This window comes from Haemorhous mexicanus, chromosome 3 (genome assembly GCF_027477595.1).
Source record: "Haemorhous mexicanus isolate bHaeMex1 chromosome 3, bHaeMex1.pri, whole genome shotgun sequence".
Taxonomy (NCBI): domain Eukaryota; kingdom Metazoa; phylum Chordata; class Aves; order Passeriformes; family Fringillidae; genus Haemorhous; species Haemorhous mexicanus.
In genome coordinates this window covers 50,671,714-50,687,894 of record NC_082343.1, presented here as the reverse complement: position 1 = coordinate 50,687,894, position 16,181 = coordinate 50,671,714, and the positions used below count along the sequence as shown (strand labels likewise).

Below are 16,181 nucleotides of genomic sequence, written 5' to 3'. Positions count from 1 at the left end.
AAAATAGATGATTCTGAACTTCATTTGCTTTGTTATGATGAGGCTGGAAAGTACTCTTGGGTTTAAATACCCTTTGAAATCTTTTGTCTGTTGCTTAATTTCAGACACAGTTTAAAGAAGAGAGAAAAACAATACTGACACAAAAAACTTACTAGTTTGGAATGATTACATGGAGTAAGACAATTCAAGAGAACAGTCAGTAAGATTTAATGATTTTTTTTAATATAGAAAGAAAAACTAGGAAAAAGGGAGAAACTGATTTAATTTTGTTATTTTTTTTGTAATTATATTTACACCTTTCAATGAGTTGCCTTTGATGTAAAGCACAGCATGAGTAGAAGGAACAGCTGCAATAAGTCTCAAAAACTTTATCATTTGAGAGCAACTGACTGTATTTACAGGAAGAATTCTATGTTCAGAGGGAAGATTTAAGATGCCAGTTGTTCATTTTATGGTATAGCAGAACAAGGATAATAAAAGTATGATCCAGTGATTGGTGGCTGAAAAATGAGAAATTTTAAAAACTAATTTTGAAAGGGAAATAAATGCTAATTGAAATCAGGTTACTTAAATTCTGAATAAGAACACTTTTTTTAGACAACCATGAATTTATATCTCTACTTCATTTTGATAGCTTTTTGTCTGTGTCCTTGAATGAGAAATGTTAAATATTCTGAAAGTCACATAGCTGCAGATGATGATGTAGTTGTACCTGTGTTGAGTATTTGCGAAAAATAAGAAAAAAACCAACTGCAGTCTGCAGTTTTATTGCTACCCTGAATGTAGTTTAAAAATATTAGGGAACTGCACCTGAGAAGGCAGGAGAAAGTACTTTAGGTAGCAATTAATCTGTAAGGAGAGTGTCAAAATGATACAAGATGTCTGTATTTTTAGGTAAGAAGCACTTTGTTTCCTGACACCAGAGGTAGCTTGCATTTCCATGGGTATAGAGAAGTGGCTCAGTGGAAGGTCTTTGGTGTGGTGACTTTGGAGTCCGGTTTGTTCTCCCCACTCCATTTGCTAATGATTGGCACATCTGCCCTTTCTGGGGTTATGTTTAATCAGGTAGTGAGGCATAGGAACAATCAAAAAGCCAGGGTACAACCTCCTCTGCCCTATAAATTCAGACAGAGGCAGTCTGGTTTGGGGTGTTTTGGAAAGAATCAACCATCCTGCTTAGCTGGAAGAAGGATTTGTAATTCATTTGGCCCAGGTTTATCAAGGTGTGTGTTTCCTGGGCTATGGTGGATATTTGAACTGAACTTACACACATGATCTACCCTGTCACTTTTCTTCTCTTGATTGTCTTACTATCTAAGCCAGATTTTTGAAATGTTGCTGCTTCTGTTGATGTAATTTTAATTTAGTCCTTTTTGCCTCCTGTTTGATTTTTTTCTTAATACCAATTATAGAATATTTTTGATTTCTGTAGTCTGTAGACAAAGTAAAATTCAATGAAAAACTGCTGCAAAAAAAAGCATAGTCTTTCATACTTTTTAAATTGAACTAATAAGCATATGGAAGGGAATGCAACACAGAAGGCACAGTATTTACCAGTGCATTTTATGTAATAAAAGTGAGATGTTTGGGGAAAAGGTTTGGCAAACTTGCCATTGAATACATTTTTCATAGGTTGGTTGATAAAGATTTGAGATTTAATAGAGAAAAATTTCTGTTGTTCCTTTATAATTATTTGGATCATACAAATAAGACATCCTTGACCTTTGTAACAGTAAATCTAAAAAAAAAAGCCTATATTACATAGCATTTCAATTAAAAAATATTCTAAAAAGAAATAGAATAATAAATTAAACACTATGATCATTAAACATCCATGAGGGAAACATGATGAATATTCAGAAAGCATAATTACCCTAGCACATCTCACTGTTTTTCTTTTAACTATAATTTAAGTGTTCTTTGGCCATGTACCTTTCAATGCCATAAATTATTAGATATTTGTGCTGTGCAGAAGAAACAAAAGGGCAATACAGAAGAGGTTGCAGTGAGTTTAATCTCATGCAGGGCATTACATAGGGAGAGCAATTTCTTGTTGCAACCATTAAATTGATCAATATCAAGCGCCATAGTTGCCTTGCCTTTTCTGTAATCCTGCAAAGTGTCTGGCATCACCAGCATCTTAGAAATCCTATTTTATCACCTCCTATATTTTGTTCAGCTTTATGGGGACAGGAGTAAAATGTTTTCTGCTTCTCCATTTTTTAAGAGTCTTCAGAAAGTCTTTGCTGATGTTTGGTTTATGCCTGTATGAGGAAGAGGGGGAGAAGTAAAGGAGCGCAGAGATTTTTTTTTTTTCTTATTATAATTATATCCATAATCTCATTCTTATAAGTGTTAGGTATTCCCCTTAGAAGGGAAAAAAAATCTAATTTACAGGAAGAGGTAATACAAGTTTGAAGGTTTGAGAGTTTCTTCAATTACCAGTTCCTGTGCTCGTCTTCATTTTCAATTAAAGAAATGCAGTAGCACATTTCGCTGGAGTGATTTCAAAATATCTGCATATAAATGGTTCTACCAGCCTCTAAGGTGCAATACCCTTGTGATGCATTATGCCTACTCTTTTCACCACAAAACAGTATTTTCTAATGGTCTTTAAAAAAAAGGAAATGAAAAGACGCAGTATCTAGCCAAAACAGCTTGACATAAAGTGGGGATGTTATGCCATTTGAAGTTTGGCAAAGGTAGCAAAGTCAGAGTTCTGAGTGCTGTTGTTTCATTAGTGATCAGTAAAGATTCTGATTTTGGGTAATGTTTTGTGCAAATGACTACAGGAACAGAAATGTACTTAACATCATTCCAGAGTGCTGTTTCTTGTGGTGTTTGCCAGTGGTTATCAACAGAGGCCTTGTCCATGATAAGAAATTATAAAAAATACCCACAACCTGTTTCTAGTTTTATTTCTTGTACAAAAAAAGCTGGAAATGAACAAATGAATTTTTTTCATAACTCCATGAGCACCTTGAAACACCTGGAGATGTTGAACTTAATCTATTCATTTCACTAGGACTGTTCTTTTCTTTCTAGAGCGTAAATTAAATGACATGCTAACTGTTTCTCAGCTTTTTATTTACAATCAGGAAGTGTTTTAAATGGATTATCTTTGCCAATTATAATTAGAAAGCTGCCAGCAAACATAATGGATAAGAAGTAGATTGTAAGGGCAAATGTTTGGCATGTAAGCTTTAGAGCACTTCATTAATATGTGGGTGATTTGTAGTTTGGGGTATTTTATGGTTATCATGTTTTTTTGTTAGTGAAATTTACACAAATGCATTTAGACTTTTTAAATTACACTGGTTTGTCAGGTAATATATTCATGGATGCATGTTTTGCTGTGTGACTCATATTGGGTCCATAAGTTTGCATAAGAAGAGATTTAGAAGAATCTTGCTCAGAATAACTCATGCTTTTGATAGGAGCAACAAAAAAAAAAAAAAATCTCGTCAGTGAAATGCTTTCAGTTCTTCCCTGACTAAACCATGAGGAGAGATGCAATATGTTCGTACCACTTGTGTTATGCCCTGTAGGGCAGCTCACTTCTGTAAGAGCAGAAATCCCTCCTTATGTCACTCACTGAACAGAATGAAATCTTGTAGCTTGGGCTCCTGTACACCTTGAAAAATTTTTTTTTTTTGATGCCATCAAGCAAGGTGGGCCCAACTGTTGCTTACCTTCAATCAAAGTTACTATCACCTCACTCCACAAGTAGTTCTTGACATTAGCAGGTTGCTTACAGGAGAAGGTGCTCCTTGCACACTTATCACTGTGACCTGGGACAGAAGTGCCGTGGTAGTTGTAACAGAGAGAGAACACTCTGCAGGTTTCTCTGTTCTTGGCTAAGTGCTTGGTTTGAATCTTTCGGAAGTTCAGTGAGATGATTTTTTTATCGCTCTTATTAAATTTTCAGTCATGTGGTTTTTTTCCATGGCTCTGTCCAGAGAAGTCTGGCTTTGGTGCCTAGAAGAAACCTACCCATGGAATATATTTGGTGGTGGTAGCAGCACTGCCTGTGAAAGTGAAGCTGCTGCCTCCCTTGACCTAAACAGACTGTTGAGCTGGTGATTCATTTGCTTTGAGCCCATTCCTCTTCTCTGCGGGATCCTTGAACGGAATTGCTTGGCTGTTACCCCTTGTTTCTTGCTGGGTGTTTTGGGATTGGGCTGGCACAGTCACCCACTTAGCAGCTGTCAGGTAGTACTGACTTTAAGGAATTGGAAAAGATTCTCTCTTGCCTTTTTTCAGTTTCACCAGATATGTTCACTTGGCCTCTTTTCTCACAAATTCTGTGTGGCATAGAAGGAAACTGAGTGATAAGTTTCAAAAGTCCATGCTTTATGCAGTCTGGAACAAGTTTCTTTTGCAAATAAAATAGAAACAGAAAAATATTTTATGGTCATTATTTTATTAGGCATAAATATAATGGTCTGTGTTTTTCTGTAAAGAGAAAATTTAGTTGTTCAGGTATTTACTGCATCAAATGGAGAAACAAGATTACAGTGCAGGATACAGAAGTTTTTGATCTCTCATTCACTTTTTCCACTTCATGTTAGGTAAACACAAAATAGAAAAAAAAGCATATTTTTTATGGCATGTTTTCACTATTAAAGTGATTTTAGTCTTTCAGATAAAGCTGTACTGAAACTCTGTATTTAAAGTATACGATTTCAATAATGAAACTGTTTTTTGCTCCTAATTCTTGGAAACTTGATTTAAGGGATAAAGTTTGATTAGTAAAATCAGCTCTTATTCATTGCATATGGGTTTATAAATTACTTACAAGCCAGAATCTAAATTGCAATTAACTATACCCACATCCTAATTAAGTATTGCAAATGCGTAATGAAGTATATTTCCAGAGGGGGAATAAAAAAGAAGTCAAGGATTTATCCAAGCATTTAAGTATTTTTTCTTCTATATTTTTAACAATTTAAAAAGAAAAAAATAAAAAAGAGAAAAGGTCTCTGGACTTAGCTAAATAATCTCTGCATTTCTGCTGCAGCTCACTAGTCAGAAATATATTTGTTCGTGCAGCCATATGTTTAATGCCAGAAAACAGTGAACTGGGAAATAATGGCTGCAATTCAGGAAAGTCTCTATGATCATGGCTGGTTTTGCCGTCATAGTTTCTAAGGCAGTAAACAGGAATTAACTCACCTAAATTGCATGTAATTTGCATGCAGTTTGCGTTGATATTTCAGCATTTAAAATAGAGGGAAATGTATTTCTGTGTATACATGTATTTACAGCTTCTGTCACAGTACTGCCACCTACCTTTACTTTTAACATGAAATATTGAAGGTGTTTTAGTTAAGGGTTTGTTATTCTCATATTATCCTAAGAAATCCTTTTTCACTCAGAATGTCAACAGTAAAATCACCAGTTGTTTTGGGGCTTTTTGTTTTGTTTTGGGGCTTGACTTTTGGAAGTGGCTTCTTAGAGAATTTGAGTTAAAGCCATGTCTTTAAAACAAGCTTCATTAAGCTGATCACATATTGTATTCCTTTCTGTGGGCAGTTGCAGTGGATTTAGTCAACAATTCTGAATGGGCAACATATTTATGGCATCCTGTTAACATGATAATGCAGACATTTGGCAGCTTCCAGAGTAGCTTTGAGATTATTAAGTAAGTTGAGCAGTATGAACTATTATATTGTATTTCCTGTTCCTGTTTACTTCAGTATTTATTTAAGCTGTATATGTTCTTTTTTCTGATATACTGTAGTCTTTTGACACCAGGCTGAGAATGCTGGACAGTCACCGGCCTTTACCATGGCCAAGCATAAAATCCAAATATATTCTTACTTGTTGCTGGCGTTATTATTGGTTTTTTTTGGTGTGCCTTATACAGGACAAGTATTGTCAATCAACTTGTTTTTTAAATTACTTTTCTGCACAAAGATAAACATAGTGCTGTTTTAGAATTGTCTTTCTAAAAAGTGCAAACCCACTGATTTACTGGCATGCATTAGCTTTAGAGTTTAGCATTACCAAAGCCTTGACCACCTTATTGGAAATTTGAAACATGAGTGGAATTCATGTGATAATGGTATCAGCATGAAATCAAATAAAAGCTTCTATTCAGGAAGATGTATTCAGATATAAAGATGTATTTAGGTGTTTTCTTTTGAATTGACGAGAGTTTACTATAGTATTTTAGAGTCAGTCAAGTTCTGATAGAAGTCTTGATTATTGTATAAATCTCTCTTGTTTAAGTGTAGTCATGTTAAGTCAGTGACTAGGGAGTAATCGCAGAGAGGGAAAAGAAGATTTTTACTTATTGTATTAATAGGAAATACATACTTTGCCTATGAACTTCCATGAAAAACCCCTCACCAAGTTGTGATGAAGCCAGACAGACAAATGAGATCCATGGCAGAGTGTGAAGAGTGATAGGGAGAAGCTGTCTCTGAATACCTAGGCTAGACTCAAAGCTGGAAAGGACGGTAAAATGAGGATCATGTCCCGTGTACAGAGATCTACTTCAAGTACTTTCACTGGTGTTATGTTTGAGGCTATTGCAAACACAAAAGGGTCCTCAGCACTTACTTTGTTCAGAGCTTGCCTTCCCTTATGGCACATGTCCTGTCTGTGCTTGACAAGGACTTTCTATACAATATTTTGGTACCACCTAGCATAAAAGGGTTCATTTTCGGTTGGTTTCTCGATTAACAAGTAAACCTTGATGGTAATATACTGTTCACTCACTGAGGTACAGCCATTTATTGGAGCAAACGATTATACCACTACATTTAATACCAAAGTGGCCTTTTTAAAGTCATTATTTACAACTATCTATCGCTCTATGCAGGAAAAAAAGTGTACAGTAATATTTTTTAAATAGAAAAAAAGGTGAAATACTTAGTGTTCTCTGGACATTACTGTTAAATTTGCTAAGATCGCATAATTTCATTGTCATTAACTTTTAAAGGGAATCCCATGATCCTTTTAACATGACCTCCCTGATTAATCACCTTGCAAATCTAATTCAAATGTAAATACTTCGTAAGACAAGAATGTGCAATCATTCCAGGAGATAGTATTGGTAAATACAAGTAAAGTGTGCCTTGTAGAAGGGAATTGGAGATTTCAGTGGACCTGACACAATACACATTTTGACCCCTATGGCTGCCTTCTTGAAACCCCAATAAATTGAAACAGCAGCAGTATTCAGTAGGTTAAGGGATATTGCCTATTGAATCTCTGTTCTGTGAACAGTAGAGTAGAGCATGTCCCCTAAATGAAGATATTTATTGATTTTTTTGTGTGGACTTTAAGATCATGGAGTCCAATAGTTTTCCTATTGGACTCCAAGATCATAAAGGTCCTTTCCAACCTAAATGATCATGTTACATGTTAAATAAATGTTAGGGGTAAAGTTTAACATCATTGTCTGTGTTCTGATACAAGTGCTCTGATATGCAATGAAGATTGAAATAAAATCTCAATATTTTTATTTCTAAAATTTTTTTTACAACTATGTTTATAATTTTAAAGCACAGGAAATTTTATCTTGTACTTTTACCTTATTAGTGTACCTCTTAGCCGTAGGGTCAGAATCCAGCTCTTACCATAACAGTCAAAATCAAAAGTAAATATTGGTAAATATGGGTGGGCTGCTGTCTGACTAACTTTGTGATTATAAAATCAAGGAGCTGGGTGGTACAGATCATGCATTTTAGTTAGAGCTGAGGAGTTTCTTGCCACTTAAATGCAGAAAATCAGAATACCTTTAAGATTTCATTCTTTGGAAGTGCATATGTATGTTTCCTGAAACTTTAATTACTTTGTTCCTTTGTAGTCATGAGACACAGACGACTTGTTGGGATCATCCAAAAATGACTGATCTCTTCCAGTCCTTAGGTGAGTGCACTCATTAAAACATTGTGATTTTTATTCTATTAATAAAAGCAGCATTTGGATACTGACCATGTTTGAGTTCTCATAACCCAAGTGTAAAAGCATTTCCTGCTTTGTGATGAGACACACTTTGCCCAAAACCTACTGCCTTGGTCATTGTCTTGTATTTTGGCAGTATTAATTCTGAGCCATATACTCTGACTGTATGCTTTAACGCAGTACCTTGGGTTTTTTTCTTTTAACTTCACAAGCAATTGTCCAATGATACAGGCTCTCTGCATGTTTAAACCAGGGCTCTGGTCTGCAAGGAACTAATTTTGGTAATAAAATAGAGCAGCTACCTTTTCAGTAAAAGCTAAACTGTATTAGGGTACAACTACTTCAATATGCCCTGACAGCATCAACATTTACTGTGAAATCTCCCATTCTAAGGAGAGGAAGGGTAAAAATACTGTTAAGTGAGGGAAAAAATGTTTCTGTACCAATCAGTTTCTAAAACAGAGCTTACAGCTACGTCACTGTCCCCTTTAAAGCACATTTTGCAAAGTCATGGCACATGAATTAGACCTTAAGCTATTTTTTATGTTACGGTGACTCTTGCTGCCCTCTGTTTCCTGTATGTTATCTGATGGAGTTGCAAATTATTTGAGAAACTTGCTGTATTTGAGCAATTGTCTGGGAACTATGTACCAGTGCACAATATGCATGTAAAACTCTCCTGTACGTATATGCATTACATGTGCCAAGATAGTGTTGGCACATTTCCTGAGGGCCACTCTCTTTAAGGTCCTGGACTGTCAGAGTCAAGAGGCTTTCCCTGAAGGTGAATTGGACTGAGGTCCCAACTTGTCAGGTTTTTTCATTTGTTCTGATATATCCTATTAATTCATTGCAGAGAAGAGGAGGGATATCAGACCTGTTCCAAAGTATGAAGATTTATATGTAAAGGAAAGCTATGGGCTGTACTTTTAGGGCTGCTTATGTTTCTGTTGTGCTGTTTCAGCTGACTTGAACAACGTGCGCTTCTCCGCCTACCGCACGGCCATCAAAATCCGCAGGCTGCAGAAAGCACTGTGCTGTGAGTTGGGCCTTTGGGGGAATGGTTTCTCTACAGTACTTGGGGAAGGGAGGGTCAGCTTCAGTCTGACACCATTAACGGTGGACCAGAGTCATCCTTGAAACACTGTCAAACAATGAAATGGCAAGAATTGCCAACAGTGGGTGTTGTTATTGCAAATAAACAAATTAATAAAAAAAGAGGTGCAGCAGGTAAGTGGAAATGGTAAACTCACTAAAAATCATTTTTATCTCAAATTTTGTTCTACAGGTAAATTTATTTGCTTATAAATTTATTTATTTATGTTGCTAGGTATTTAAAAAGCATTTCCTATTGTATCACAACTATGGTTTAATTCAGCAGCATGTTGCATTATTACCATGTACATTCGAAATTTAGCAGCCTCAGAAGTGGTAGATCAGGAGATCTTGTCCTGGCCTCTGGACTTGGGACTTCTCCAAGTCACACAGCAAGTACCACACTGGGGATCTGTGCTCTTGTTGAGTCTCCTGTGCAAAGCAAACTGAATTTTAAAAACTATGGAAAATGAAATACATAAGAACACACACCTAAAAGAAAAAAAACAAGGTGAAGTAGAAAAAAGCAAAAGGAAACAAGACAATTTTGGAAGGAGATGTGGGATGTGAATGTGAGAAAAGGTTGCAGATTTTAGACCTTTTGAAACATCTTAGCAACAGATGGTAGAAAGATGTATGATATTACCAAAATCTCCTCTTACAAATTAGGAGTCCTTGGCATGGAAGGATTTTTCAGCCCTGAAGGGTGCACAGTACTGCAGGCTGAGTAGGATCACAAGAAGTGCAAAATCCTCATAACGGTGCAAGCAGGAAAGTAGTTGCACAAAGAGGGACCCCTTCCCACCCTACAGGTGTTTACGTTTCTTTCCAGCCTAGGAGAGAGCAGTCTGATCTTAGCTGGCATTCAGATATACATCACGCTGAATGAAGCTGTGCTGGTAGCTAGCTACTCCAGAAAGCTGGACTGTATCTGTGCACAGCACAGGGTCTTATCAGTACCTATCGCCAGTTCTTCACAAGATGTGGTCCCGCCAAGGACTACAGCTTCATCTCCCAGCAAGACCAAAGAACGTTATGGCTTTTTGCTTATCAGTGTGCAGGGTAGAAAGTATTCATCAACGTGTACCTAGAAACAATGAGCAAAGCAAAAGATCAGAAAGGAGAGTAAAATTCTCCTTGTGTGAGCTGCTCCTTAGGGAAGAGTGTGAAAAAACAGACTGCATATGACAGATGCTAATCATGCTGCCTATTTCTGGCAGACTTGCAGCTTTTCTAGTGACCTGTATAGATCAAGCTTCACTTCTATTACTTTTAATAAGCTTTGAAGAGGGACATACTTTCTGCTCTTGCTGTTATTCTGCACTATATATTCTGTAATAACTGCCAGGGTTAGCTCTCTTTCATTCACAGATTTCAGAAGTACCCTCCTATCATCTCCAGTTTCAGGGGAGGGAGCTGGAAGGGAAGACAGAAGGAAATAATAAGTAAAGAGAATACTCCACTTTGAAAGAGCTAGGAGTAAAACTTTCATCTCTACAGGTTCATTCTGCCTTATTATCTATGAAGCTGTTTGTTTACTTCATCTCTGTGCTTCATGGGAAGAGATGACAGCCAAACAAATCTTTGTCTTTGTTATACATGTGTAGTTAATAAAGAACTGGTTTTATTTTTAGGTGGGTAAAGAGTAATCTTCTGTGCTATTGCCATTCATTTTTCAGGTCTGAGTTACTTTGGTCTTCCATTGTATTTCCTATAATTTTAATTGTGCATGTTTTTAAAGATGTTTGGATGCAGAATGCTTCAGAAAGGCTTATGTGCTAAGGCAAAGAAAACATCAAAACAAATCACCAAAAATGGAGATCACTGAAAAATGAGAAAAATTGGTGTCACAGGCATGGTGTGTGTATAATGTCAAAGGCATTTTTGGTGGGAACTCCCAAGAGCATAGCTGGAGCTGGATGCACAGTTGCACTTGCACCAGATAGATTTTGACTTTGCAGTGTAAGTGCTTTACAAGCAGATTCAGGACCAATTGCACTTTAGAATGTTCATTTGAGAACTGTAATTTAGAAGACTTTGCTGATGCCCTGTCTCTTCTTGGTAAGTGTAAAAAACCTCAGCTCTAGAGAAGTTACTCCCATTTTCCTCATTCTCCTTTTAAAAGAGAAATTAGTGTTGGGTTCCTTTTTGTTTTGTTTTTTGACAGGTAGATTCCTGCAGAGATGTACCTTTTCATATATATATATGTTTACGTATTTTGCAAGAATGTAAGAAAGGTTGCAAGTTTGAAATAACAAATTCTTAGCCTTTTTTTCTCAGATTATGTGGGGCAGATGTAGGGAGAGTGCTTTCCCACTGTAGCAGAACAATAGGGCCAGAGAGAGTATCCTGTGTTGCAGATGTACTGGGCAACTGTGTAGCACCAGGTCCTGATGATATTTTAATCTTGTGCAGCATTCTTTAGCTCATTTTCAAGAAATTATAATGCCTCACATACTGAAGCATAGTACTGAAAGGCAAAAAGGGAACAAAATCACCATGTATATTCAGAGTTCTGTTGCTGAGTTCCTCCAGGTGATTTAAAATTTAAGAATGTTAATAGGAATATCAACCACACAAGGGGAAAAAATGGAACATTTAGACCTCAGGAACTAGGAGAGTGGTGAGTACTTTGCTCTTTGAGGGAAGAGTGCAGTTTCTTTGCAGGAATTGCTATCATTTGCAAGGTTATTTTTAAGAAAACACTCCACAGTAGTGCCTGGCTATTTTCCATGGGGTTACAGTAGCCTCAAATTTGCCATTAGCAGCTGCATGTAGTTATTTGCTCCTGAGTCAGTCACTCACACCTGCTTTAACAGTGCTGAATTATATGATTCCTCTTTTTCTTTGGGGAAAAAGAGAAAGGGAAGAAATGGGCCTTGTGCCCATGGGTTGGTTAAAAGCAGGATTGGTCATTCAGCATTTTTAAGCAGATGAAGAATGGTACTGCAAAAATGCACTGAAACCTGTGTAGGCATCATGCCAGAAATGGCATGACAATGTAACTGCCTGTCCCAAATTTTATTCAGCCAGGTAAGTGCTGAAGTAAGCAGGAATGGAAGTAATTTCCTCTGGTTGTTCTCCATGAATAGTGCCATCCAAAAGTGTAAGTTTAGCTTAATTTGCATTAGTATGGCATCAGACTTGCTGTGTTTTTTAATACAAAAATACTGGAAGTACCTCTCCCAGGTCCTTCTGAAATGCTCAGGCAGAAATATGAGTGAGAGATCTTAATGCCAGCAGATCAAGATGTGAAGTTAGCAGGCTTAGTGTCTGTTGAATTCCTTCTTTTCAGTGCAAGGATGCTAATGTTATGCCAAAGACAAAGGCTATAACTTCCTGGCATTCCAAAGCTTTCTGGATTTTCACAAGCTTTAAAAAGGGCAGGTTTTGTGTGCTGTCAGTCGGTTTTATGAAGCTAATTACCTCCTTTTAGTCAGCTATTAAGTACCTCTCAGAAACAGGTTGCAAAATAACCAAAAAACATAAAAACCCCAGACAAACGAACAAAAAACTCCTACAACTCAAACATAAAATAAAAGCTAATACCAAAACAAAACCAGCAAACTGATTGCGTTAATTTTTGTGGGGTTTTCTTTGTCATTAGGGTTTTTGAAGACATGAAGGGGAAGTGTGAAAAGTGGCCATCCCCTAAGTTGAGCATGTATGTCATGGGGATAGCAGGTTACCCTCACTTGGCTTCCCTCCACATCTCAAAAAGTAGTCAGGGTTACACTGTGAACTGTTTTTGGGTTCATGTTGATTTTAGATATGCCCGTGAGCCTTTTGCAGTGTAGCACATCCTTTATAACTGTTGTAGAAGATTATGCTGCAGTGAGTGTATTGCCAAACACTTCAGCTACCTCAGGTCAAACCAGTGGCAAGGTGTTTTGCTGCAATTACCAGTCTGCCTCTTTGATAAATACATGGCTGGCATTTGTTTGCAAGCCCAAGAGAAGGGCTTAAAATATCCCCAAACAAACAAGAAAGAAAATGAAAAGTAAACAAATGTAAACCCCTGCAAATCTGATGCAAATCTGATCTGAGGTAACAACGGAATGTACCAATTTTAGTGGAGGAGAGGAACAGCAAGGGCTGAGGTACTGTTTCTCACTTTGCAAAGATGTGAGGAAGGGTAGATAGGGAAATGGGGTTGCGAATGCAACCTTCTTTTGGTAGATGATCCCTGAGTTCTTGACAGAGCTGCTCATAGTGGTTAATGTTATCTTGCTCTTGCTTCTTTTTCTGTTGTACTTGCTTTCCAGCCCAGATAGAATTATCCAGTTTGCACAGGATGCAAATCTGGGCTCCTTATTTAATGTTGATATTCTCCCCCTCTGCTCTTGTGAGACCCCACCTGGGATAATGCATCCAGATCTGGGGTGCTCAGCACAGGAAAGATGTAGACCTGTTGGAACAGGTCAAGAGGTAAGAAATGAGGATGGTTGGGGGATGGAGCACCTCTCCTATGAGGAAAGGCTGAGAGAGCTGAGGCTGTTCATCCTGGAGAAGAGAAGGCTCCAGGGAGACCTTAGAGGAGCCTTTCAGTCCCTAAGGGAGGTTTATAAAAAATAGGGAGAGTAACTTTTTTAAAAGGACAGATTGTGATAGGACAAGGGGAAACAGTTCTAAACTAAAAGAGGAGACATTTTGGTTAGGTATTAGGAAGAAATTATTTACTGTGAGGATGATGAGACACTGGACCAGGTTGCCCAGAGAAGTTGTGGATGCTCCATCCCTGGTAGTGTTCAAAGCTGGGCTGGATGGGGTTTTGAGCAACCTGGTCTAGTGGAAGGTGTTCCCACCATTGCAGGTTTCTAGGCTGGAACTAGAAAATCTTTAAGGTCTCTTCCAACAAAAATAATTTTCTAAATCTATGATTCATTGTGATGATTGATGAAGAGCAGTTCACAACATGTCAGAGATTGTCATGTGGATTTTTTTCATTTGAGAGATGGCATTTATAGTGCAAATGTCTTAGTGCCTCTTCACAAACAGCTCAGTAGGAGCTTTTAATATACTCCAACTGCATGTTATGTATATTGTAGCAGGCATACTAATACATTGCAATTATATTTTTAACCTAAAGTCCTTGCTTCCTTAAAAAATGTTCCTGAGGATTATACCAGGATTATACTTTTCATCTTTTCCACTTTCTTTTGCAAACGGAGGTAGAAGAGCTCTTTGATGGCCTTTTCTTTTCAGCATGCAAACCCCAGATTTTCACAATCACATTTGAATGGTTTTCAGAGCAAAACCTTTTTTCCCTTGTAAAATATCTGTTGCATCACCAACTGCTTATAGAAAGAATTCTGTAATAAAGGAGATAAAAATATTTTTCAAGAAAGCATAGCATTTAGTGTTCTGGAAAACTACAATGAATAATCTCCCTGCCTTTTTTTAAGCCCTAATTTAGCTACTGCTATTCAGTTAATCGTGCCTTTAAGAAAGAATTCTTACCTAAGAATTTGCTTTGCTTTATATTTGATCAAAAGTGATAGTAATTTTATAGGATTCTGCTTTGTGGTAAATATGAAAAATTCTGTAAAGCCTCATGAATTCTCTGTGTGTGCATCCAAAGTTAGGATCCTCTAATTACACAGAATACTTTAGCAGCTATTTTAATGTTGTTCTGGGCTGTGTGGTGCCATTGTGTTTGCATTCTAGTTTTTTTAAAATAAATAGTGCCCAAATGCTGTTGACTTGTCACAGAGAATGGTTCATCACTATAAAGTTACTAAATGAAAGCCACTGGGCTAGTTGTTTGCAGTGTTTGCTACAATTTGCGCATAAATAATTACTGTCAATGTGTAATCACACTTTTTAAAAATTTTTTTTTAATCCTATTTTTTTTAAAATCTATTATTAGTGGACCTGTTGGAGCTGAACACGACAAGTGAAGTTTTCAAACAGCATAAATTGAGTCAAAATGATCAGCTGATTGGTGTCCAAGATGTGATCAGCTGTCTCACTACCATCTACAGTGGACTGGAAGAGAAACACAAAGATATGGTGAATGTTCCTCTCTGTGTGGACATGTGTCTTAACTGGCTACTCAACGTGTATGATAGGTAAGAAGAATGGGGTTTTTGTCACAGTGTGTACCCCCAGAAATTATAAACTACAAAGCCTTAAAAAATTCTTTATTAAAAAGTTGTCTTCTGATGGTTTTGGCTCCATAATGAAAGTGCAGTCGCATGCAATAAGGTGTTTCTTATGCTGTCCCGCTCAGCACTGAACTAAGATTACACTACTTTTGTACTACTACCAGAGAAACATTGAAAGGATTTAAAAAAATATGTATGTGAGTAGAGAGCTAGGACACTGCTTTAGCTGTGTTCCTACTGTGAATGTTCCAAGTCTACCAGATTGATGGCCATTCAGATCAGATTCTATTTCTGTCATAGGTGGGGACAGTTTTTTCCTGTATTTTGCACTTAGTTACTTGCACTCATAATCCTGGCTGAGCTTCCTGCCCTGAGTCCTCTATCAAATGGAGGTTGTTGTGATCTCAGCACTGAAGCCTGTCTGATTCTGGAGGGTCAGCAGTGTCCTAATTGTGGCTCCATTCCAGCACGTACAGCTCCTGCCATGGATCAGTTCTGAGGGCTGGTGTTAACGTGGTCCACCTGCCCTTGTCCTGGCAGCAAGGCTCTATTTCCCAAGGGCATTGAGTTTGCCTAAAGAATATTTGTTTTTTGTACAACTATGACAGAGTAATTTGAGTTTGTTGCTTATTTTTCATAGTGGCTTTTACTATTCTTATCTCCCTTGTGTTGTAAAAACTGGGGAAAGGTTGATTTCCATCAGTTCCTCTGCGCCCTAAAATGTGTCTCCTTACATTGCTTCAGCAAAGGCCTTTCAGGACTCTTTCAGAGCTGACTAAAGACTCAGTAGTGCAGTACAGGTTGTGGTTGCTTCAGTGTGTCTGATTGAATATGTGCTTCAGTTCAGTGCTATAAGCAAAATTACAGATTGGAATTTCTAAGCTCCATGAGGGTGGTTACAAAATTTATTTTCTTTCTTCCCATTTGAAGTTGAAAAGAGCAAAAGTATTTCTTGCATAGCAATAAAAATTCTTATACCTGGCTTTGCAAATGGGAGCTTTTACTTGCAGATGTAAGCATTATCTCCAATATGTTCACTCAGTGCCAAATTCTAACAGTTCA

At 37.3% G+C, this 16,181-nt stretch overlaps 1 protein-coding gene across 8 annotated transcripts in view; it reads left to right on the top strand.

Moving 5' to 3' along the window:
• UTRN (utrophin) overlaps positions 1-16,181 on the top strand; it is a 338,373-nt gene that overhangs the window by 272,275 nt on the left and 49,917 nt on the right. For all 8 annotated transcript variants that reach the window (XM_059841749.1, XM_059841750.1, XM_059841747.1 and 5 more), the window contains 3 exons: positions 7,820-7,881; positions 8,882-8,956; positions 14,882-15,083. In XM_059841749.1, the coding sequence (XP_059697732.1) occupies positions 7,820-7,881; positions 8,882-8,956; positions 14,882-15,083 (339 nt within the window). The remainder of the gene's footprint in view (positions 1-7,819; positions 7,882-8,881; positions 8,957-14,881; positions 15,084-16,181) is intronic.